The sequence below is a fragment of the Periplaneta americana genome, chromosome 2 (genome assembly GCF_040183065.1).
Source record: "Periplaneta americana isolate PAMFEO1 chromosome 2, P.americana_PAMFEO1_priV1, whole genome shotgun sequence".
NCBI lineage: Eukaryota > Metazoa > Arthropoda > Insecta > Blattodea > Blattidae > Periplaneta > Periplaneta americana.
In genome coordinates this window covers 87139955-87166969 of record NC_091118.1, presented here as the reverse complement: position 1 = coordinate 87166969, position 27015 = coordinate 87139955, and the positions used below count along the sequence as shown (strand labels likewise).

The window sequence follows — 27015 nt, the reverse complement described above, 5'->3', positions numbered from 1 at the left end:
GAATAAACTGATCCACTTGGAGGATAAAGGGGCACCAAAACAAACGAAAAGTTACTAGGAAGTTGTTTAAAGGTGCAGACACTTAAACCAAGCATTTATTGAGCATGTTTTCTTCAAAGTAAGTACGAATACAAAAAATCCAACAATCAATTCAATATATAATGGCTATAAAATCATTTAAATATGCACTCCTGCATACATGACATATATGTCTAAAATGCAGGTAGTAAGCCATTGATGATACAAAGGAGGAGAGTTCAGCCGGCACAGCACTGTGAATCGGATCTTAGCATAGTTCAGATGGAAAGAGTGCTCACCGGGAAAATCTGAGAGGTCCTGGGTTCGATTCCCGGTGCCAAAAAGAATTTTTCTCCGATAATAGGTATCTACATGTTGACTACATATAGTCATGATTATTCAAGGACGATGGTGAGGCCTCATATATGAATATGTTAACAGTACATATTCAAAAACTGTTGTAGAAAATGGTTATAAAGTCATTTAAATATGCGCTCCTGCATACATGACATATGTCTAAAATGCAGGTAGTAAGCCACTGATGATACAAAAGAGGAGAGTTCAGCCAGTGCGGCACCGTGAATCGTGTCTCGGCATAGCTCAGATTGAAAGAGCACTCAGAACGCAAAGCTGAGAGGTCTTGGGTTCGATTCCCAGTGCCAGAACTAATTTCTCTCCAATAATAGTTATCAGCTCATTTCTTGTCCAAGAAATCAGCTGCCTCCTTAACTTCCATTCTGCAATTCCCAGAGATCCATGAAGTACCAACTGTTTATTAAATTTGACCAATGTCTTAAAATTTTACGACATTCAGGAATAATGTGATTTTTGCTATTGCATTCAATGCTATAGCAAGAATAGCTGCTTTGAATCTGATAGTATCACAGCCTCCTCAAATTTATCAAAATGATTCAGGAGATTTTGTAAGCTTGTAAGAATAGATCAAATTTCACCATCAGAATCAGTAGTGTTTGAATCTAGTTCTCTCTAAAAGTACTGCACCAGTACAGTACCTTGGAAGCCACTCATTTGATAGGATAATTTAAATTTATAATAATTACTATTAATAAATCTGTAACCTAGATTTTTGTGGTTGTTTTCGATTTTTGAAGAATAATTGGTGTTAACATGTATAATTAGCTATCTTGAGACCAAAAATCGAGTTTTTGAAATTTTTGTCTGTATGTCTGTCTGTCTGGATATTTGTTACCTTTTCATGCAATAATGACTGAACCGATTTCTATGAAAATTTGAATATAAATTAAGTTCGTTCTAACTTAAATTTTAGGCTATATGGCATTCAAAATACTTTATTTAAAAGGAGGGTTTAAGGGGACCTGAATTAAATAAATCGAAATATCTCGCTTATTATTTTCATAAAAAATGTTACATAACAAAAGCTTCTTTAAAAGCAATTTTCGTTAAGTTTCATTCTATTCAAAATTTTTTATAGGACTGATATTTAAAGAGATACACGAGTTTTGAAATAACAATACTTTTGTCAGTGCTGCCTCAGATTAACAGGCTATAATGAAATGAAAACAAATGACTCCGTCTATTTAAGGCGGCCTTGCACACAACAAATGGAGAATATTATTCATTTAACACTATAACATTTTTATACGATATATTTGTATTCTATAATGGGAATATATAAATATACCAAATGTTTATCAATATTAATATACAAAGAATGTTTGTGTGTTTGTATGAAGTAATCTCAGAAGCTACTTAACCGATTTGGATAATTCCTTCACTATTTGAAAGTGTGGTTTCTCTAGATGGACGTAATGCTATATGAGGACTGAGGTAAGTTTAAAATAGATCCTTACACACAGAAAACTTGATATTCTGTCGTAATTATTGTATAAATTATTTAAACTTTATTTGGTCCACATAAAATTAAATAAATAAATTATGAATGAATTAATATATACACATCAAACAGATTTTGTAACTGGTGACTGATAAATTGGTTAATATACCAAAACTGAAAATAACAAAGTTTAATTACAAATAATCTTTTGATAGTGTCAACTACCATCTGATCCATTTGGGAAGATATTACGTAAAATTGCTGTAAAAATTATATCAAAAGTGACAGAAAAACCATTTTATTTTCGATATGATGTTAAAACATAGGAGTTTTGTACTATTAAAAAAATTAATCCAATCATTGTTAGCAATGACTAAATAAACAAAATACCATTTACCAAGGCAATGAGTGAAATGGTGTTGTGGTTTAAAATATTAAAAAAAATATGGTTTATTTAACCACACTTGCAACTGCCGAGGTTATATCAGCGTAGCCAGTGTGCCAGAATTTTGTCCTGCAGGAGTTCTTTTACATTCCAGTAAATCTACTGACATGAGCCTCGACCAGGGCTGAGATTGAACCCGCAACCTCAGGATAGAAGACCAGAACTCTACCAACTGCACCACCTACACCAAATGTTGTGCTTTGAAAAACTTTGAAAGCATAACAACAGTTAGACGTCATTTTGGCTGTGAATATGATGTCCAGAGAACTCCGAATTGAAAATCAGTAATATTATGGTATTGCAATGTTTGAAGAAAGAGGATCTGTTAACATGTTACACAATGGTAGCCGTAAGCATCAAGTCACAAGAACGTCCCAGACGACTGTCTGTAGAGATGGCTATGCCATACACAACTTGTCACTGGAAACTCTCCCACCTACTGCATGCAACATGTTCAGGCATTACGCAATTTGGATCTACAGAAAAGGATCATATTTGCATTCGTACCACAAATGCAACAAGAAAACAACATGAGCATGGTTTTTCAGCATAACACACAACTTCATTAGACAAAAGGACTCTGTGATTTTTTAAATAATATTTGACATCAACTGGTGCGGTTGCTGGGCCAATTACATGACCTCCAAATTCTCCAGACCTAATGCCAGTCAATTTCTTTATTTGGAATTTTGTGGAGAATGATGCCTATGCACAGCAATGCAAGCATATTGATGACCGATTGATTAAACTTAAAAAAAAAAAAAAAAAAAAAAAACTCTGGAGATGTTATATAGGAGGAATTGACTTCATAATATGAATTATGTAATGTAGGTATGCAAAGGAGGCACAATGAAGTCTATTAGAAGTCTTTTTAGAATATATTTACTGATACTGAAAAATAAATGGCAACATTTCTGTTGTTACAGTGTTTTTATTTTATGTCTTCCAAAACAGATCATTCTATATTAAATAACTCTTACATTCTGTCTTGATATTGATGTATGAAGAATAATAAGTACACCTCCATACATCCTAAATCTTATGTCATATCATTTTATGAGAAAAAATATTGCTGTAAATCAGAAGAGTAATTTAAGAACAAAATATATATAATTAATTTAAGTAAGCAATTAATATTAAATAATGCTCTTAGAACCAATTACGCGTAAATGTTCATTTTCTATTATATTTTTCAAATAGCTTCAAAGGAAGTGTTACCTGAAAGACAGGAGATATGAAAATGACTAATGAAACTGCAGTATACTAACAGATAGACAGATTATATGCTTAAATAGATATAAATGCAGACACATGGATACAACAGAAGTAGGGGTCTATTTCAAGGTCTGACCTGACGGTGTCATGATGCTATTTTTCGAGGTACTTTTTTAATTTTCATATTATCGTCAAATTTTGCATGAACAAAATTAATTATTTTATTCACATTTAAACAATTTCATAGTGAAATGAACTCTTCAGACCTGACAACCTCTTTATCTTTGCTATCAGGTAGTTGCTCCAGTTTTGTTTCCTATATGGCTATATGCAACCAACTATTTCTGTTCAAACAGAATGGCTCATCGGCTAATGCTTCGAAATCCCAGAGTCAGGGCACTTTTTTTTTTAGAAATACATCAATGAATAGAAGACGGGCAAATGGGCAAAGAAAAAAAGGAAAAATAAATAGAAAGATAAACAGTGTGCCAAAACCATATAAACAGAAACCATTTTACAATAGAGAACAACAGTTTAATTAATAAATAATTATTTCATTAGTATTTTTATCTTATGCATACAATTTATGGGAGATTTTGTACACAAAAAACAGCCAACTAACTAGTATGTAGGCCTACATAAGTACCTCACTGGTACATTCGGTTGTGGTCAACGACCTAATTCTAATTACTATGAATACATGCTTATCTTATCTCCTCATTATAATGTGCATGCACTTGTGACGGTTCACAGAATATGTACTAAACCCAAATAAAATGTGTTGCTTTCTCTGTGCAACATACACTCAATTCTATTTCAAAACGCACAATTTACTAAAAGGCTCGATATTTCGCACTGAAGAACCAAATGCATATCCCTGCAAGACTAAGTAGAATTCTTGGTGACAAAGGTATTGCTGAGGTAGATTTTCTAAGCATTTCTGTTTTCCTGCCATAATTCAATTGTTTCTTCATTCATTATCTTTATCATTAAATGAAACAGAAGAGCAAAGTCATATTGTTAATGTGATGTGCCTACTAAATCTAATGATAAATTACTTGCGTAACAAAAAACCAATTATTACGAATTCCTATGCACAATAGAGCATACATCATGAATTATTACGAGAATTCCAAGCAATCATCATTGTCATTATCTTCACGAACAAACTTTCGGGTTTAAACTTACAGCCCATTAATCTATGTCTCCATCATCCTGGTTTTCTCCTCTTTTTTTTTTTTTTTTTTTGGTTTAAAATATATAATTTTTGGGAACCTTTCTTCACATATTTTTATATCCTAGTTTCTTTCTTATAATGTAACATTCAAATTAAAAATAATAAACAGTGAATCCATTCACCAAATGGATAATCTTATTCTCACTCCAGCACATTCGACTTTATGCTCAGTTCTGTTTATGACTGACACGTGAAATAATTTCTTTTCTTTTACCGTTTCATTATGAGAACTATATAAAGAAAGCACTATCGTGCTGCAAGAAATCGATTTCGACATTTTCATGAAAGAAATAGGTGCCCTGTAAATGACACATACTTTCTCCACACGCATTTCACACAGTAATTAATAAAGGTACTATTTTACGTAGTCTTGTATCTAATGATTTGCACGGAAAACCTATCTAACAGATATCCTCCTCCTCCTCCTCGTAAATTCACAAGTCTCCCATCATATTAGTAGAATTACACCAAAATAATATTTTCAGTCCAAACAGAGCAAAATAAAATATTCTCCGTCTGTATAATATTTACCTTTGGATGTGAAACAGCATTTCGAAACTGACATGAATTACATCACAAACAGAAGTCTGCTATATTCTACATTACACACTATTTTCACAAATTTGTCGAATGGGCGGTTTTTCCATTTCTGCAGAGAAGTAATATATTAAATGCTATGCAAATATACGATTCTCTATTCTTTATTTATTTTAAACGTGTTGCATAGAAGGCTGATATTGTTCTATACTGAACTGCAAACTCCAAAACATTAGAAGAATGACTCAAATAAGACATTTGTTTGCAAAGTGTGTGTAGGCCTACCTGTTCGAAGTTTTGACAAAATATAAGATCATTAGTAAATCAGGAAAAAAAACGTATAGGCAAAACTGTTCATGTTGTCCTACTTTGACATGTATTAAATGGTCTTTCATTTGTTAGTGCGTGCAACAATATTCATGCTGTCTTCAGAATACGAGAAGATTGTGGAGAAAACTGATAAAATAAGAAATGAGGTACTTCATACAGATGTAAAATTTATGCAAAAACATGTGTTGCTTTATCCATGAAGCTTCAGAACTGCAAAATTTTCTTCATGGTCACTGTTATAATTATATATCATGATTCTAACAACTAAACTATTATGTTATTTTTCGGCACTTACAAATTCCAATCCACATGAGATGTATTTTCTCACCTGCACATCAGGTAGTCTTTCCTGTTGAGTTTTTTATTCTAGAGCTATCAGAGACAAGTGTAGAGTGAAAATAATAAGACCAAAAATAATTCTGTTGATATAACTAACTTCTCTAAAGATTTTTTTTAATATGAATTACACCATTTTATTAGTCAGTTTCTTCTAAGTAATAATAATAATAATTTATTTATTTATTTATTTTTATTTATATTTAATGTGCTGTTCAACAGCCAGTGGCCAATTATAGTTCAGCACAAATATAACAAAAACATAAAACAAAAATAATTATTACACATAAATACAATTACAATTAATTACAATAATGACGATGAATGGATAAATAATTGATGACTTTAAAATACATTACTAAGAATACTAATGAGACAATGATAATTGAGTATAATGCCTAAACGAATACATAAATGATAAATCATTGCCAAGAGCAAACTAAGTCTATACATTGAAGGGATCAAATTCGCAGCCATGCATGTTGGCATTTTTAATGCATCTGGAGACCGGTGAAAGAAATTTCGAACTTCTAATATAGAAAAGTTTGTGGGCTCTCATATCTTTTGTTGGAATACGTAAGGTAATATTGTTTAAGAAAGAGTCACAGGATATATCACTTTTGAGGACTTTACAAAAGAACAGATAATCTAGCTCATGGCGTCTAGCATATAGATTTTGACAATTAAAATATTCACATTTTCTCTCATAACTGTATCCGGAATTAATGGGCAGAAATCTGAATGAACATAAAGATATAAATTTTCTTTGTATATTTTCTAATTTAGCCGAGTCCGTAGTTGTAATCGAGTTCCAAACTACAGATGCATATTCGAGTTTCGATCGCACCAATGTATAGCAAAGCATTAAAAGAGAGTCGGGCGTGGAAAAAGAATAAGTTATTGACCGTATTATTCCTAACATTCTGATTGCGTGATTGTAAATGTAATCAACGTGACTATGAAAATACAATTTACTGTCAAAGAATATTCTCAAATCTTTCACGCAATCCGTTCTGTTAATTAGAACATTATTTAGATAATAATTAAATTTCAGTGAAGAAGTTTTTCTAGAAAAGGTTATTACATTAGTTTTGGATACGTTAATTTTCATACCATTGTCTTCCGGCCATTTAGCAACTGAATTAATGTCACATTGAAGTGATTGACAGTCAGTACTACTTTTGATTGTACGAACAATTTTTAAATCGCCTGCAAATAATAAACAGAAGTTATACTTTTACATATATCATCTATGAATATAATAAATAGGAGAGGTCCTAAAGTAGATCCCTGCAGGACTCCACAATTTATATTATAAGAATAAGAGTGTATATTAAACAGTCTTACACATGAAACTCTATTACTTAAATAATTTTCGAACCAGTTTACGTAGCTTACAGAAAGGCCAATATTTCCTAACTTATGAAGAAGGATATAGTGCAGAACAACATCAAAAGCTTTACTGAAATCGAAATATAATCAGTTTGTCCCTGCGTTTCAATTATTGGTACAATTTGATTCAGATATGTGACCAGGTTAGTGACAGTGAATTTAGTTTTAGTAAATCCATGTTGAGAAGAATTGAGCTTGTTTTTCACATAAAAAGATATATGTCTATGAATAATGGTTTCAAAAATTTTTGGAAAGTTATTTAGGATCGAGATAGGTCTGTAGTTTCTGACATCATTTCTTTTTCCATTTTTAAATATAGGAATAATTGCAGCTTGTTTCCACAGTGAGGAAAATTCACCATTTTTCAAATTAATATTAAATATGTGGACTAAAAGAGGAATAAATATATCAGAGCATCCTTTAATTATAAAATCTGGAATACCGTCAGTGCCAGTTGTTTTTGTTGGTTTCAGTTTTTTAATTGCTTTACGAACGTCATCATGTGTTACTTTAGGTATAGGTAATGAGTCTGTTATATTCGTAATAATGTTTTCATATGTATGCTGTGTTTAGTCTGAACAGATTTGAAGTGATCAGCAAAAGCATTGACAATGTCTAATTGATCTGTGATGTGTTTATCGTTAAGAATTAATTCATAGGGATAATTATCTGTCTTTCGAAATGATTCAACGTATTTCCAAAACTTTTTTGGTTCCGTTTTAAGATTTTCATTAATATTTTGAAGCCATGATAATTTATCCAATTTACTTTTAGATTTCACAAGTTTTCTATAGCAGGAAAATGTTTGATAATAAAATTGTTTTGAATTTTTTATATTTTTATGTGCATGGTCTTTTTTCTAATAAGTTTACGTAAGGTGTTAGAAAACCATTGTGGATAACTAGACCTTTTGATTCTAGTGACAGGAACTGCCTGGGATATGACACTATTAACTACTGAACATAGTGAGCTAGCTGCATCATTAACATCAACAGCTTGGTAAACACAGGACCAATTGTAATTATATAGCATAAATTCAAGTAATCACCTTGAGAATAATTTGGGAAAGAATTTTGTTGATTCTGGGGAGAAAAATTTAGTGTGACTTCAAGAGTTATTGTTAAGGGAGGATGATAGTCATCATGCAAGAGTGGCCAGATTGACCTCAGTCTCGGTTAAATTTGTAAATACAAGATCAAGTAAGTTTTTGTTATTAACTGTTGAATTTACTTGTTTCAAACCAAGAAAGCAAGAAGATAAAAATAACTCTTGAGCCTTAATTTTGGAGTAGTAATGGATGTTATTAGCACAACAACTAGATGACCAGGAGTATTAAAATCGCCGGGAAAAACTACTCTATTATTGTGTGTATCAAGATGATTTTCAAGAAAATTTAGATAAGATTTTAGAAACTTTGGATCAGTATCAGGTGGAAAGTAATGATTACCAATTAACAAATTGAATCCGTCTTCCATAGGAATCTGAATCCATACACACTCGCTAATGAATTCTAAGTCATGTCTCCAGTATACTACAGGTATTTGATTGTTGACAGCTATTAAGACACCACCACCACGGGTTTTATTGGTATCCTCAAATTTTCTATCACCACGAAAAATGGTATAATAATTAGGGAATAAATTATTACACTCAACAAGCTCTTGAAGCCATGTTTCTGTCAAACAGATAATAGTGTCAGCATTACTAACAACATTTCCGAAAAATTCATCAATTTTAGTGTTTAATCCTCTGACGTTTTGATAATATATTTCAAGATGATTGCTTGAACTATACATTGTATATCAATGGTAAAACTAAGAGGCATTCCCATTGGATCCCTCAGGTTCTCTAGCAATAGAAGCATAGTGTTGCTCTGGTTTTAATTTACCATAGAAGGGAGCGATAAGACACCCGACTGGCCAGACACCAGTGTTGTTAATTAAGTGGAAATCTTTTTCCTCAACCGAAATATGGAAAGAGGAATAAGTTTCGTATTTTGTCTTTAATTTGGTTACTACCAGAGAACTTAGAGTAAGTTGGTTCTTTAGAGAATCCTCAATACTTTTACGATTAACTTTCGGACTGACTCTAGATACAAAAAGAGATTTCATTTTAGCTCTAACTGGAACTGTTTCCAGCGCACTAGATGTTAACACACCCTGAGTGAATTTACGAACTTTACGCTTTTTTGCAACAACTTGAAATCCCTCACCGTCAATAGGAGGTGAAGGGGATCCGACCTCATTAGCCATAAGTTGCGTAGTCACAACATTTGAAGCAGACGCTGACTTCGCAGCACCTGGATTACTTTGTTTTGATGACGCAGGTGCTGATTGAGACAACACCTGACTGTATGATTTTCTTATGCAACTAGCATTAACCTGCTGAACTACTTTCGGATTTACATGATCCGAATTTGTAGAGGAAATTCTGTTGTCCAAAATTTCGGCCATCTGAATTTTCAGTGCCGCATTCTCTTTCTTAATTTCCAACATTTCATTATGTAGACTTTTAACATAGTCCAATAAGTCACTAACAGTATCCAATATGGTCACCCTATTTAACCTTACGGTCTCTACCTGTACAGATAAAGAATCCACAGTAGGCAGAGAAGGCAGCTTGAGTTCTCTTGTAGGCGAAATAACTTTTTTCACAGGAGAAACTAGTTTCTTAGAACCCACAGGAGTTTCATCACCACGCGATGTCTTCAAAGCACTAATACAACGCTCACAATTATAGGATGAGTTGCCTCTCTCCATGTATAAGTCATACTCTGCATCTCCCAAATGAATGCAGTCAAGATGATATCTAAAGCCACAAGGCCCCGCACACTTTAAGAATTTCTGCCTTCCGAAGAACGCAGCACTACAAGCCGGGCATGTATCTTTGCTTGCCGGCATACTGATTTTCACCGTATAACAATATGTAGGCCAATTGACGCAACTATAAACACTGTTACCAGCGCAGTTATGAGCAAACACGTCTACACCGCATGACAGTTCGAAGCAGAATAATAATAATAATAATAATAATAATAATAATAATATTCCTTCATTATTTTTTCTGGGACAATTCGAAAAGTGGCTGGGATGCTGGGACATTTTGAATAATAACTTATAATAAACGTGCACATCATTAGCAACATAATAATAAGAAATAAACTGTAGCAAAATGTCTAACATGAATAGTAGAAAGTATGTGTCATATCCGTGCATATATTAGTATGTTTATAGTAAATCGCTACAGATCCTGGTTTTTAAGATGTAGAAAGTTTGGAGTTTTCATTCGAAACTTTACACAAAATGCTGGTCTTTCAAACGGTGAGTTAATTATGTTAGCTTACTGTGAAACAAACAATTAACTATGGAACTTATCATACATGAGATAAAGAAAGGTCGAGAATTACTTAAGTTAAATGTGTGTTAGAAACTGAATGGTTTAGTTTAAATACTAGATTTCAAAATACAAAGAATATTGTGTTTTCCTGTCACACATAAATTATATTTAATTACACGAAATAAAACAAGCAATGAAACATAAAAAGTTTAAACAATAGGTATCCTAACAACATAAAAAAAACATTACTCTAAATGAACAAATTCCAACATCTTCAATACAATAAATCGAATGACAATCAGTTAACTGATAATGAGTTCAATATTTCTCTACTATAATATGTCACTAGCGAGTAAGTTTAGAAACACTAATCATGAAAACAATGTATTGCCTCATCTATAACCCTGCTAAGGACACAGAAACGTTCTGAAGGTCAGCATAGTGAGTGAATATTAACCACCTGGAAATTATGTTCTAGAAACAGATCTAAGCATACTTATTTCTCTGTTCTTCTTCTTCATTTGTTGAGGAGGGTGAGAGAAATGGGTGAGATCTGTTCCGCAACAAATCCCAGATAAAATACAGTCTTTTGCATTATATTTTCATATATATTCATCAGAAATCTCTGCGATCTTACATGAATACTGGCCTGCAGACATATCTGTACACAAAACAGACCAGCTGGGGGGAGAAATAGCTGGCTGGTAATTTTTTTTTTCAATGAGAAATGAGTTCTTTTATACAATGAAAATCTACTACACCAGACCCCTAGTTTTACTTTCCTCTAGACAGAAGCCATATAAAGGATTTTTAAAAGGATTTTTATTGTCTTTAAAAATCGTAAGTTCTTTGCCAGCTCTGCATCCATGAACAAATTTGGAATCTAACAGCAAACATGGTAATCACTAGATCACTAAAGAAAATATAATTTGAACTGGTACTTATGCTTTAACAAATCTCTAGAAATTTCGCTTTTATTTTTACCTCATTCCTTCTTACAAATGGATTTTAAGGAATCCGGAGGTTCATTACTGCCCCCATATAAGCCCATTATCGGTCCCTATCCTGAGCAAGATTAATTCAGTCCCTACCATCATATCCCACCGCTCTCAAATCTATTTCAATATTATCCTCCCATCTACGCCTTGGCCTCCCCAAAGGTCTTTTCCCCTTAGGTCTTCCAACTAACAATTTATATGCATTCCTAGATTCAACCATATGTGCTACATGCCCTGCCCACCTCAAACGTCTGGATTTAATGTGAAGAATACAATGTGTGCAGTTCTTTGCTGTGGTCGCACCAAAGAATCAGTCCCATTCCAAGGCTTATGTTGGACTTTAGTAACAAGCTTCTTTTACGATGATGGACTGTTAGCCCTTCACCCAACCCCCAAGCTGGAGGACTACCTCTTATAGGCTGTCCGTCACTACTTATTCAATATATTCACAACTACCCTCCATATCTGGAGGTCATCTCCTCTATCCGCTATCTGAGGACGCACCATGCCGTGGTTTACCTCATTCCTTAGTGGGTAAAACTGAAAACTCTAGAACTCATTATGTTAAAAATTACATTCATAACTTATAATCTTATTTGAGACACAATCTGCATCCTCAGTTTGTTTATAAAACTTGATATCCTGTTGTATGATAAATACATGGAAATTAATTTAATTCAAGTATGGTCAGGAACCCGAACCCACGATTTCAGAAGTCGAAATTGCGATAGAAAATCTGAAAAAGCACAAGTCTCCAGGTATCGATCAAATTCCAGCAGAATTAATACAAGAGGGTGGAAGTGCATTATATAGCGAAATTTATAAACTTGTACTTGCTATTTGGGAAAAGGAAATTGTACCAGAACAATGGAAGGAGTCCATAATTGTACCTATTTTTAAAAAGGGGGACAAAACCAACTGTGGTAACTTTCGAGGAATATCACTTTTGTTGACGTCGTACAAAATTTTGTCCAATATTCTTTTGAGGAGATTAACTCCGTACGTAGATGAAATTATTGGGGATCATCAGTGCGGTTTCCGGCGTAATAGATCGACTATTGATCAGATTTTTTGTATTCGGCAGATAATGGAGAAAAAATGGGAGTATAAGGGTACAGTACATCAGTTATTCATAGATTTCAAAAAGGCATATGACTCGGTTAAGAGGGAAGTATTATATGATATTCTTATTGAATTTGGTATTCCCAAGAAACTAGTTCGATTAATTAAAATGTGTCTCAGTGAAACATACAGCAGAGTCCGTATAGGTCAGTTTCTATCTGATCCTTTTCCAATTCACTGCGGGCTAAAGCAGGGAGATGCACTATCACCTTTACTTTTTAACTTCGCTTTAGAATATGCCATTAGGAAAGTTCAGGATAACAGGCAGGGTTTGGAATTGAACGGGCTACATCAGCTTCTTGTCTATGCAGATGACGTGAATATGTTAGGAGAAAATACACAAACGGTTAGGGAAAACACGGAAATTTTACTTGAAGCAAGTAAAGCGATCGGTTTGGAAGTAAATCCCGAAAAGACAAAGTATATGATTATGTCTCGTGACGGGAATATTGTACGAAATGGAAATATAAATATTGGAGATTTATCCTTCGAAGAGGTGGAAAAATTCAAATATCTTGGAGCAACAGTAACAAATGTAAATGACACTCGGGAGGAAATTAAACGCAGAATAAATATGGGAAATGCGTGTTATTATTCGGTTGAGAAGCTCTTATCATCCAGTCTGCTGTCCAAAAATCTGAAAGTTAGAATTTATAAAACAGTTATATTACCGGTTCTTCTATATGGCTGTGAAACTTGGACTCTCACTCTGAGAGAGGAACATAGGTTAAGGGTGTTTGAGAATAAGGTGCTTAGGAAAATATTTGGGGCTAAGCGGGATGAAGTTACAGGAGAATGGAGAAAGTTACACAACACAGAACTGCACGCATTGTATTCTTCACCTGACATAATTAGGAACTTGAAATCCAGACGTTTGAGATGGGCAGGGCATGTAGCACGTATGGGCGAATCCAGAAATGCATATAGAGTGTTAGTTGGGAGACCGGAGGGGAAAAGACCTTTAGGGAGGCCGAGACGTAGATGGGAGGATAATATTAAAATGGATTTGAGGGAGGTGGGGTATGATGATAGAGACTGGCTTAATCTTGCACAGGATAGGGACCGATGGCGGGCTTATGTGAGGGCGGCAATGAACCTTCGGGTTCCTTAAAAGCCATTTGTAAGTAAGTAAGTATGGTCAGGAGGAAATATTAAAGAGGATGGGGGGGGGGGGGAGGTAAGCAAACAACAGATGCTAACGTGACAAAAATGTTAATTTGTTACAATGACTGAAGGCAAGTTATAACATTAAATGATCGTTTTGGAGGGAGAAAGTATGTGAATGAATATGAAAGAGACACATCAACAAGTTATGTAATTATAACTATTTTTAATGCAATGTTTTTTTTTTAAACTTACGAAAAACGATTCATAGTTTATGAGACAAAATGATGATTAAAGAACAATAATATAATGATAATAACAAGAGAAAATGAAGTATTCAAAGAAAATCTGCTTCACAATCATTCTGTCGACCACAAATATTACAGAAGGTAAGCAAATACTATTAAACATTAATCCTGCGAATTAAACATTAATCATTTTGGTTGGAAACTAGAAAATGACTGAGGAATAGCTGACACCAGAACATGTTACATAGGTACCTGATTGGTATGCACGCTCATGTACATGTCACATATCTGATTGGCATGTACACATGTGTATGAATGCAGATTCACAAACACTTGGACTAACCATTTTAGAAAAGTGTATTATATACAGAGTGATTCACGAGGAAATGTAAAAAATTTAGGATGTGAATTCTGGAGTAATTCTGAGTCAAAAAGTTCATATGAATATGAGTCCATTGTTGAACGGTTACAGAGATATGGCTCTTTGAGTTCACAAAAACTTCTGGGATTCCATTGTACTAACTCGCATTTAGAAACTGATAACAGACAAATTTAAAGTTTATATTCACATATGCATACATACCTAATATTCTAGATGTCAGGGTCGATGTTTCCGCACATTTTCATAGGTACCTCCTTCTGCTTCAATGCACTGTTGCGCTTGGGCTCTTCACTCGGGAGAGTTGCTTGTGGCTGTTCTTTATGTGGCATGCAGCATCCAAAATATGATCAATTAGTGTCTCTCTTGTTTCCACCTTCCTTTGGTATACCAAGTCTTTCATCCAACACCATAGACAGTAATCCAAAGGGGCTAGATCTGGGTGGCCAATTCTGGGGCCCACCTCAGCCGATCCATCGCTCATGGAATATCTCGTTAAGATAAATCCGAACAGCAGGGAAAAAATGGGAAAGGGCACATCATGTTAGATCACATCACGTCGGGTATGTAAGGGCACATCTTCCAAAAGTTGTAACAATTCATATTGTAGAAATTGTAAATACCCTGTCCTGTAAGACTACTTTCCAAAACGAATGGGCTTATCAACATATCGTGCAACAAACCACACCACACATTTACACTAAAGCAGTGTTGAAAATTGCTTTCTACTGCCGCATGAGAATTTACATGCGACCAAACATGCGAGTTTCTACTACTGTCGACATCATTGCAGGTAAATTGTGCTTCATCAGTGAACAGTATGAAATTATGCAAATGCTGAGTAGCAATTGCAAAATTCCATATGGCGGGCGATATCTTCAGGTTCGAGGTGCTGCACAAGTTGTACATGGTATAGGTATAGTAATTCGTGATGTAATGTTCTCCACACTCGCGATTGCAAAACACCACTGCGCCTACTTATTCTACATGTGCTAGTGCGAGGACTACGCAGAGCACTTTGAATGATATTTTCTTCTTCCACATTGTTGGGTCCACGTTCAAATGGCATACGCACACTTGTTGCAAGGTCCTGGTAAATACTCTTTGATCTGGTACCCTTCTGTTTGGAAAGCATCATTCATATTCAGAAATGGCACATAAGAACCTCCATCACACAAACCATAAACATACACAATACTGGCATATTCTGCAGTCGAAAATTTATAAGGCATCTTGAAAAACACAACATAACACTTCAGATAACTGTACCTGTATAACTACTGTACTGTAGGTAGCTGACTGAACTGCTGTGAACTGAGAAGTGAACTGTATTTGTATTGTATGCGGGTTCTGTGTCATTACATCAGACAAGGGCAGGTGATTGTACATTTGTAATGCTCCACCACCCGGTTTGGGAGATGAATGAACTTCTCTTATTCCACATCCTATAAGAATCATTGCTCACAATATAGATTCCAATGCTATGTCATTCATTACGGTCATTGACCTTATCTCATGTCAGCAGCATATGGTAACGTCTGATTCACATTGGAGCGAGACTTTTACCAAAAAAAATGCATCTAGCTCCTCCATCGTTTGAAAATGGATCTATGTTCATGTGAACTTTTTCACTCAAAATGGCCTAAGATATCGTATCCTAAATTTTTTACCTTTCCTCGTGAATCACCCTATATATCATCGTATGAAAGGAATCTACAAACACCTCTTACACTATTTTGAAGAATTTTACATATTTTACACAAGAAAGAATGATCTCAACTAATACTAAGTTATTTAAAAGGTATATTGCTGTTCATAACATTAACAAGTACTATTTATCCCTCTATTATTAAAGATTTCAAATTATGTATTATAACTACTATGTTATACTACAGTTTCTCATAAAAGTGTATGTTATGTTCATATTTTACTGTACTTCGTACAATATTTCAAACAATATGAAATGCAAATCATTTTTAACACCTGTCTTTCATGTTAAATTGAAATAATATAACAAGTCTTCCAATATAAGATATCAGAATAGTTTGCTGAAATATATTGCCAACATTTTCATTGAAAATTAATATATGTTGAGGAAGGCGATCTTCCATCTCATGGAAATATTACTGGACTTCATAAAAATGTACAATTTGCTCAGAAATTGTTACAGATGACAAGGAAACAAGGAAGAAAGAAAGAAAGAAACGAGGGAAATTTGATTATATTCGAAGAAGGTAAGAAAATTAAACGAGTATTTGCCATATTGTCTTCACTGAGTAGTTACTTTTCTTTCGATTCTGTGAATTACTTAATACATTTAATTTGTGAGGCATGTCTCCTCCATAGTGGGTACATTGGTAGAGATTTCGATGATGCACTTCCTCTTGGGATCATGTGCTGAGTTGTAAATTACTTTGCATCTGATGATGATGATGATGATGATGATGATGATGATGCATGTATGGATAAATAAATTAAATATAGGCCTAGTGGAATTATGGACAGGAGAAAGGAAAGTTTCCTCTAAAATCTGTCCTAACATCACATTTATTCACCACAAATTCTGGCTGGAATTACTGAATTGCTTTTCAGTACAGAATCCTGACAACACTCAGCTATTCAAGTAATAGTGCACACTTTGTGAGAAATGTTAACCTACTAACTGAAAAGTCTTGCAAAACGAAACAGCAGCAACATCACAGATAACAACTTCAAAAAAAAAACCTTCTAACAAATATGGTGAGACAATATAACATGCTAATGGAAAATTCAACACAGTAAAAAAACTAGTTACAGATATAAATTTTTCTACATTACCTGTAAGTTGGCTAGTTCTTCTTCATAGCGTCTAAGTCGAGTGACTTCCAATTTTAAATTTTCTATCTGACTAGAAGCTTCTTTCATGGCATCCAATTTTTCTGCTACTTCTTGCTCTTTCACAAGCAACTGAAATAGATATAAAAACGAGTTAGAGTAATTATTTGAAGAAACAGAAATTCTTACATCCAGGATATTAAGTTTTACTTACCAAATGTTTAATTTTTGCCATTTCTTGGGTCTGAAAACCTTCCAGCTGATCAATATCTTCTTGATATTGAAACACTTTCTTCTTATATTCTGCAACAAAATAATTATTGTTATCATTACCACCACTTAATGTTTCAGTCTATAATAACTATTAATACCTGCAGTAACAATTAAGTCCCTAGCTAACATCATTCACTTGTGGAATGTAACTTTAGAGTCAAATTGAAAACTTTCTTTTTTATTTCAAAACTTTTAAAAATAAATTCTAAATCACACATTCAAAATTGAGAATTAAATTCCACACTCAATATAGTTTAGAATTTAAAATTATTCAGTCCATCTTTTCTTGATTCTACCAGACTATCTTTTTTCTGACGGATTTATGTTCCAGCACTCTTCGTAAAATTCTGCCTGAGGTCATTCTTCCTACATGTTTCTTCTTAATTGGTCATTTAATGACTCTGCATTAATGTACCAACTACGTGGTTATATAGCATCAGTTGAATTGGTGATAACATGATGATATCCAGTGAGCTAAGTTCGAGAATTTGCCATGAAATTGTCTGACATTCCCCTTAAAATTGGAAAAATCTCAAAAGACCCAACCAGATAATAAGTGCACACTCGTGTACAAGCCTTGGAGTATAAGTCGAGCTTGCTACCTTCTCAGCTATGCTGGCAGCCACGATATCTTGTTTTTGTTGTGTTTGATCTTTTAATATATTTTCTGTTAAATTTTCAACACCCAGATGCTTCTTGCATGGGTGTCTGCAGAATTTTCTCCAGGAAGGGTCAACCCACACTTTTTTCAATTGATGAATTACACATTAGTGATCTCCCTGCTATTATGCAGTCTGCAGGTGACAGAACTTTTGATGATCTTAAACCAGTTGGCCAACTACTCAATGAAGATGCATCAGGAGATGCACTATACTATCAGGGTATGTGTTGACACTTTTTTACAGTTCTTGTTATTGAATTTTCACTGTCAATTTTGTTCTGTTTTTCCCTATAGCACCATTCTCACTTTTTTTTAAGAAGTTGTAATGTCCATTGTAAAACAATACACGGTAATTCAAGAAGGACTTTACAGCTTTGAAAGCTTATGAAAATTTGTTGAGAAGACTTACATAATTGGTTTTAATGTCATTTGATAGCAGAACACATTACGTTTTAGTTTTGTAGTACAAAATTTTATCACTGCGAACACTAGTGGCATTCATTTCAAAATGGCTGCTTTCACAGGTACAGAGCGTGCTCGCTGTATGTTTTGGTTTAAAGAAACAAAATCTGCGATAAGAATTAAACGTAATTTTTTCAAGAAAAACTATAACCAGCAACATGTATCTGGATATGTTGGACAATTTTCTCATTCCACAATTAGACAAAGATGACCAAGAAGGACACATGTATTTCCAGTAAGACAGTGCACCTCCTCATTATCTTGTAGACGTTCGAGAATTTCTCAACCAATGGTGGACTGAACATCATTAAGCTCAGAAACCGAACCAACACAGAAGTGACGCTGGGTATGCTGCATCAAGTTTGGAAAGAAACTGACTTTAGTGGGATGTTTGCTGTAGGACCAATGGCAGTCACATTGAACCATATTGAATGTTTGTGTAAACTTGATGTGTTCTGCTATCAAATAACATGCTTATACTGCATGCAAATGTTGAAGTTTGAACCTATATTCCCTGTGCTGCTATATATCTGAAATTTGATCCATTTTTGCGATCAAATATTTACAATATGCAGTTTTAACTATTTTCAATTATAGACTAACATAAGACTGGAATGTGTTTATGATAATGTGAATGCTATGATAATGTGAATCTTAAAGCATTAGTAATATATATGACCAATTTTTACATAGTTATATTCATTGATCCCTGTATTGTGGGCACCTATCACCATGGCATGGCATGTCGTGTCCTCAGGTTGCAGATAGAGGAGACGCCCTCCAGATATGGAAGGTAGTTGCAAATATATTGAATAAGCAATCACAGACAGCCGATAAGGGGTGGTTCTCCAGCTTGGGGGTTGGGCAAAGGGCTAACAACACATTAAAGTAAAAAAGAGATTGTTGCGAAACCCTAACATAACCCTCGGAATGAGACTGATTTGTTGGCATGACCACAGCAAAGAAATAAGGTTATGAGCTTTGGTATTTGGAATGTCACGAGTAGTTATACAACAGGATGGGTAACATTAGTAGCAAAAGAACTACCTAGATATAGAATAGACTTTGTAGAAGCACAAGAGCTTTGGTTAGATGGGAATGGCATACTGCCAATAGGAAATTACTTGTTGTACTACGGGGAAGGAAACAATAATCAATTATGAACAGGACTCTTAATTCATAAAAGAATAAAATCAGCAGAAAAAAGATAGAATTTATCAGTGACAGGTTATCATATTTAGTACTGAAGGGTAGATGATGTGATGTAGTTACAAATGCTCATACTCCCACAGAAGAGAAAGACGACCATATAAAGGATAAATTCTATGCGGAATTGGAACACATTTTTGATCTACATATCACATGAAAAGGCGGCCGGGTAGCTCAGTTGGTAGAGCAGCTGGCTACGGACTGGAAGGTCCGGGGTTCGATCCCAGGTGGTGACAGGATTTTTTCTCGTTGCCAAACTTTCAGAACGGCCCCGAGGTTCACTCAGCCTCCTATAAAATTAAGTACCGGGTTTTTCCCGGGGGTAAAAGGCGGCCAGAGCGTGGTGCCAACCACACCACCTCATTCTAGTGCCGAGGTCATGGAAAGCATGGGGCTCTACCTCCATGCCCCCCAAGTGTCTTCATGGTACGTTACAGGGATACCTTTACCTTTACCTTTATCACATGAAAATTTTATGGGGGATTTCAATGTTAGAGTAGGACGGAAGAATATTTTTAAATCGACCATTAAAAAAGAGAGCCTACATGTAACTAGTAATGATAATAGAGTTAGGTTAGTCAACTTTGCTACCCCAGTACATAAAAAAATGTAATTGTGGAAAGTACAGCATGCACACATAAGGATATACATAAATATACTTGGACTTCTCCAGATGGATTGATACATAACCAGATAGATCACATCTTGATAGATAAAAGACATACTAGTATAGTAGACATTCGAACCTTCAGGGGGCAGACTGTAATTCTGACCATTATTTGGTAATTGGAGAACTAAGAGAATGACTATCAGTAGTCAAGCGAGTAGAGCAACAAGTTAATATTAGAAGATTCAATATTCCGAAATTAAAGGACGAGGAAACTAAGCAACATTATCAGGTCGAAATTTCAAATAGGTTTGCCATTTTAGGAAGTTCGGACGAAATTGAAAAGAAATTAGATATTAATAGCATGTGGGAAAATATCAGGGATAATATCAAAATTGCAGCTGTGCAGAGCATAGACTATTATGAAACTAAAAAAAAATAATGATTATTAGAGGAGAAAAATTCGTTTTGGTACTGAGGATCAAACCCAGGTCCTTGGTTCTATGTATCAAGTTATCTAACCACTGAGCTATGCCGAAGTTCAATCCACAGCACCGGATCGAATTCCCCTCCTCTAGTGTTTTTCCCCTTTGTGGCCTGACTTCAAGTTCGACATATACAGTATGTTGACATAATATTAAGTCAACTGCCATTATACAAGGAGTGCACTCAATTGAGTGATTTGGTGGCCAGGATTTCACAGTATTATGCACTGTTGGGCGAAGAATCTACGTAAAGATTAATTTTTGATACTACAGAATATATCTGTTATGGTAACAATGATTGAACTTTGGCGTAGCTCAGTGGTTAGAGTACTTGGTACATAGAACCAAGGACCCAGGTTCGATCCCCGGTGCCGGAACGAATTTTTCTCCTCTAATAATCATTGTTACCATAACAGATATATTCTGTAGGACCAAAAATTAATCTTTACATAAGAAAAAGAAACTGTTTCATGAAGATTGTTGCATGGTAGTTGAAAGAAGAAAAGAAGCAAAATTGAAAATCTTACAGGATCCAGCCCAGGCAAATAGAGATAATTATTTCAATGAAAGATAGGAAGCAAGTCGTACAGTTAGGAACAAAAAGATACATTACTTGAAGGAAAAACTGAATGAGGTAGAAACAAATAGTACTCATATGAATAAAAACATTAGAGATTTATACAAGAACATAAAGCAATCTAAGAAAGGCTATAAGGCAAGGGTAAACACGATCAATGATGACAATGGTGACTTGCTTACAGACTCTCATACCATCCTTAACAGATGGAAAAACTATTTTGCGCAACTACTAAATATACATAGGCCAAATATTTAAATACAAACTGCTGAGACATTTATACCCGAACCCACCCTTCTGAAGTTGAAATTGCGATAGAAAAGCTGAAAAAGTACATTCTCCAAGTATCGATCAATTTCCAGAGGATGGAAACGCATTTTCAAGTAAAATTTATAAGCTTGTAGGCTGCTTGTTATTTGGGAAAAGGAAATGATCCCAGAACAATGGGAAAGTCCATAATTATATCTATCTTTAAGAAGGGGGAGAAGACTAGCTGTAGTAACTTTCGAGGAATATCACTTTTATTGACGTCATAAAAAAATGTTGTCCAATATTCTTTCGAGAAGATTAACTTCTTATGTAGATGAAATTATTGGCGACCATCAATGTGGTTTTAGGCGTAATAGATTGACTACTGATAAGATTTTTTGTATTCAACAGATATTGTAGGAAAAAATGGGAGTATAAGGGCACAGTGCATCAGTTATTCATTGATTTCAAAAATGTATACGATTCGGTTAAGAAAGAAGTTTTATATAATATTCTTATTGAATTTGGTATTCCCAAGAAACTAGTTCGATTAATTAAAAGGTGTCTCAGTGAAACATTCAGCAGAGACTGTACAGGCCAGTTTCTGTCTAATGCCTTTCCAATTCACTGCGGGCTAAAGCAAAGAGATGCACTATTACCTTTACTTTTTAACTTTGCTCTGGAATATGCCATTAGGAAAGTCCAGGAAAACAAAGAGGGTTTGGAATTTAACGAGTTACATCAGCTGCTTGTTTATGGGGATGACATGAATAGGTTAGAAGAAAATCACAAATGATTAGGGAAAACATGGCAATTTTACTTGAAGCAAGTAAGGAGATAGGTTTGGAAATAAATCCCGAAAAAACAAAATATATGATTATGTCTCGTGACCGGAACATGGTACAAAATGAAAATATAAAAATTGGAAATTTATCTTTTAAAAAGGTGGAAAAATTCAAGTACCTTGGAGCAACAGTAACAAATGACACTTGAGAGGAAATTAAATGCGGAATAAATATGGGAAATGCCTGTTATTATTCGGTTGAGAAGCTTTTATCATCCAGTTTGCTCTCGAAAAAGCTGAAAGTTAGAATTTATAGAACAGTTATATTACCAGTTGTTGTATATTGTTGTGAAACTTGGACTCTGATTTTGAGAGAGGAACAGAGGTTAAGGGTGTTCGAGAATAAGGTGCTTAAGAAAATATTTCGAGCTAAGAGGGATGAAGTCACAGGAGAATAAAGTTACATAACACAGAATTGCACGCAATATATTCTTCACCTAACATAATTAGGAACATTAAATCCAGATGTTTGAAATGGGCAGGGCATGTAGCACATATGGGTGAACCCAGAAATGCATATAGAGAGTTAGCTGAAAGACGCGAGGGAAAAAGATCTTTGGGGAGGCCAAGACATAGATGAGAGAATAATATTAAAATGGACTTGAGGGAGGTGGGACTGGATTAATCTTGCTCAGGATAGGAACCAATCGTGGACTTATGTGAGAGTGGCAATGAACCTCCAGGTTCCTTAAAATTAATTTGTAAGTAAGTATATTCATTGATCGAAACATTACTAAATAAGAATAATGCATTATTGCACTGTTTCCTGAGTTTTATTTGCAATGCAGAAATGTTTACTGTAGAATAGATTCACAAAATGCCGAAGCAAAATATTACAATGCATAATATACTTATGGCTTTTAAGGAACCCAGAGGCCCAGAGGTTCATTACCGTCCTCACATAAGCCTGGCATCAGTTCCTATCCTGAGCAAGATTTATCCAATCTTTACAATCATATCCCACCTCCCTCAAATCCATTTTAATATTATCCTTCCATTGCTATAGTTATGCCAGAGAATCAGTCCCATTCCGAGGCTTATTTTGGGGTTTCATAACAAGCTCTTTTTTACGGAGATGGATTGATAGCCCTTCGCCCAACCCCCAAGCTTGAGGACCACCCCTCATCGGCTGTCTGCAACTCCTTATTCAATATATTCGCAGCTACCCTCCATAGGTGAAGGCCGTCTTCTCTATTTGCAACCTGAGGACACGCCATGCCATGGTGATAGGGACCCACAATACATGGACAATGCATAATATATAATCACAATAAATTAACAAGGATATAATATGTTGCTTAAAATATTTAAAAAATTTATATTTGAATGATTGGAGTCACTCCATTACGAACCTCTCTAATATTTTGCATATTCCGTCTATTTATTACGTGTCTTAGCGGCATTTTATGCACTCTTTGCAAAATGGCCAGAGAAGGAGGTCAAATGATACACCTTGACTCCATCTGCGGATACCCATGGCTGCTTGGTACTAACACTGCTTTGATTGTCCAGAAGTTTATATCCTGATGTGGGTCTCATTTCTACAAAATCTAATCTAGTTACATACTGAGACATTAATACCCATGTCTTGGACCGAACAGAAATTGTACAGTACGAAACTTACAACATTTCAGAAGTGTTTCAATCCATATCTTTTTGAAAGTCCAATACAATTGATTCTGTTTACGAATTTCTTGTATTTGACTTAATTTCTGTATAATTTACTTTCATGTAACAGAAAAAAGTATTAAAAGTAATTAAATATTTACTTGTTCCATTATCTCATTATATATTCTGATCTCTGCATATAGAATTTTTTTTATGAATGTGAAAGTAATGATGAACGACTTAATAAGTCCAGGGTCTGAAGCCGAAAGTTACCCAGCAACCTGCTTTTAATGGGTTGAGGAGAAAACACTGGGAAAAACTCAACCAGGCAACTTGTCCCAACCAGGATTCGATCCTGGGCTCACTAGTTTCAGTCAGACATGATGACCAACCACTCCTCAAAAGTGGTGGCCATTATAGAAGTTAATCTCTCGTGACCATGTTTTTTGTTCTCCTCTCCTTTCCTGCCACGATATTTCCAAAATTACGTTATTTGTTACTGATATTGTTAGGTGTACAGACTGCTATAGTCTTCTTTACAATCTCCAAATACAACTTTACTTCATCAAAATAATGTATTTGGGTCATTCTCCAGAAAAGGTGCATTGTGAAAGTAAAATTTTCCGAAATTTACAATTAGGATTGAAGTTATTTTTTTGTGTGTTTTTGTCTTAGTTCTTACAAACTTTATTACACTACATTATTCGTCTAGATCAAATTTTGATATTTCAGCATTAAATTCATTTTAAATATTTCGCGTGACTATGTACATTACAGAAGCCCTTTCCATGCTCAACTTTTTACATTCCTTCCTTTTATCCATCTTTCTCATTTTATAGATATTTTAATCTACGAATAAAGGAAAAATTTATGCAAGAAGAAACTGTACAAAAATCCATTAATTGAATCTAATATTTTACAGCTGCTGGTTTACACAGCTCAATTTTTGTCCTAAGTTATTCAATTCTTTTACTAAATAAAACCTGAACTAACGAAATTCATCAATTAAGTATATATTATATTACTTATTTTACACGATTATTTAAAAATATTCTATACTGTAAATTATATGTTTTCATTACGTACCCAATATCTGTAAATTTTAGTTATAACGCTAATACTAAATAATTAGTTGCAATAATAGCTATATTGCCCAGACACTTGGAAGTTCTCCATTCGCTTTCTAGCTTCCCAGTATAATTTAGAGTTCGAATCCACAAGATTTGATGCCAAAGCTGGACATTTTCGTAAATGTTCTTGATTCATCAAAGAGTCTTCTAGGTTACACAGGATTGCATTTTGATGAACCAAAAATTCCAATTTTAAACAATGTCCTGCTAAACAGTCATGGCCAGTTAGCATTCGAAATTTTGCTACTGCATCATGTCGAGGAGAATCAGGTATATGTTCTTTTTCAGTAAGCAATACTGACCAAGATTTATTATTACTGTTTTCTTGAAATTCCTTTAGAATTTTAATTTGAAATTGTGTTTGTATGAACAATTTGGCACTGTGATAAGGTATCTTTTTCAAGGTACTTGTAATATTTTAGTTCCTTTCTTTGTCAAACAATCTGCAATCTCACTGCCCATAATACCACAATGGGCAGGGATCTATTAGAGATACAGAATTTTATTTTGTTTTACCAGTATGTGTATAGATGATTGAATTTCTGAGATTTTGGAATTTGTAAGAATATTGATTGAAGCTATGGCTTGGATTGCAGAAATTGAGTCGCTAAATATAACAGCATTTTTGAACATATTAATTTGATAAGTTGTGTTAATGTCTTGTTGATTGCTGCAATTTCTCCATCACGTACGTTGGTTGTCATAATCATGGACATATGTTAACAGACATAATGTCCATGCATGTGATGAATTTACTTTGAATCCAGCAATTTTGAGGTCATAAAGTTTTTTCCTTTTCAAGTAATGTCTAAACCTGCTTACCCTACTTATTAAATATGTAAAATTAACTATTTGCTTAATATTTTGAAAACTCACATGTCCACAGACGTGACAGGATGATCTTGGTAAAATAAAAATTTAGTACTTCAACAGGAATTATCTCGCCAGTATATTAAACAATAACGAAAGCAATGTGTTTCCAATAAAATATGACTGGCAGGCAATAACCAAGGCATGTAGCTTTTCAAGAGAATGATCCATTTAGAGATGTCACTTATCGCATATTAACTTCATAAATATTTTGGATATTAATAATTAGTCATAAATTTAATTCTTAGCTGTATTTTTTACTGTTTAAGGAAGAAATGTATTTTCCTTCTGTAAATTTAATACATAGCCAAACAAGTTCATTTTAGTAAAAAACCAGGAAATATAAAACATAGTTAAATTTATACCAAAAATAACATATTGCAATGATACATATGAAATGAACTGTAATCAGGAATTAATGATCCTAGACCCTCTATAGTCGAAGTTTCTTTGTTGATATGTACAATAAAATGGGATGAATAGGAATGGATTTTTACTATTTTTATTTATTAGTGCCAGAGACTAACAAGCCATCACCGTAAAAAACAGCTTGTTACAAAACCATAAAAGACCTTTGGGGAGGCCGAGACGTAGATGGGAGGATAATATTAAAATTGATTTAAGGGAGGTGGGATATGATGATAGAGACTGGATTAATCTTGCACAAGATAGGGACCGATGGTGGGCTTATGTGAGTGCGGAAATGAACCTGC

General features: G+C 34.3%; 1 protein-coding gene across 2 annotated transcripts in view; it reads right to left on the bottom strand.

The window, feature by feature from the left end:
* LOC138694388 (golgin subfamily A member 1-like) overlaps positions 1-27015 on the bottom strand; it is a 128505-nt gene that overhangs the window by 85127 nt on the left and 16363 nt on the right. For both annotated transcript variants that reach the window (XM_069818075.1, XM_069818076.1), the window contains exons 4-5: positions 17542-17630; positions 17331-17459 (exon numbers count right to left, since the gene is read on the bottom strand). In XM_069818075.1, coding sequence (XP_069674176.1) covers positions 17331-17459; positions 17542-17630 — 218 coding nt within the window. The remainder of the gene's footprint in view (positions 1-17330; positions 17460-17541; positions 17631-27015) is intronic.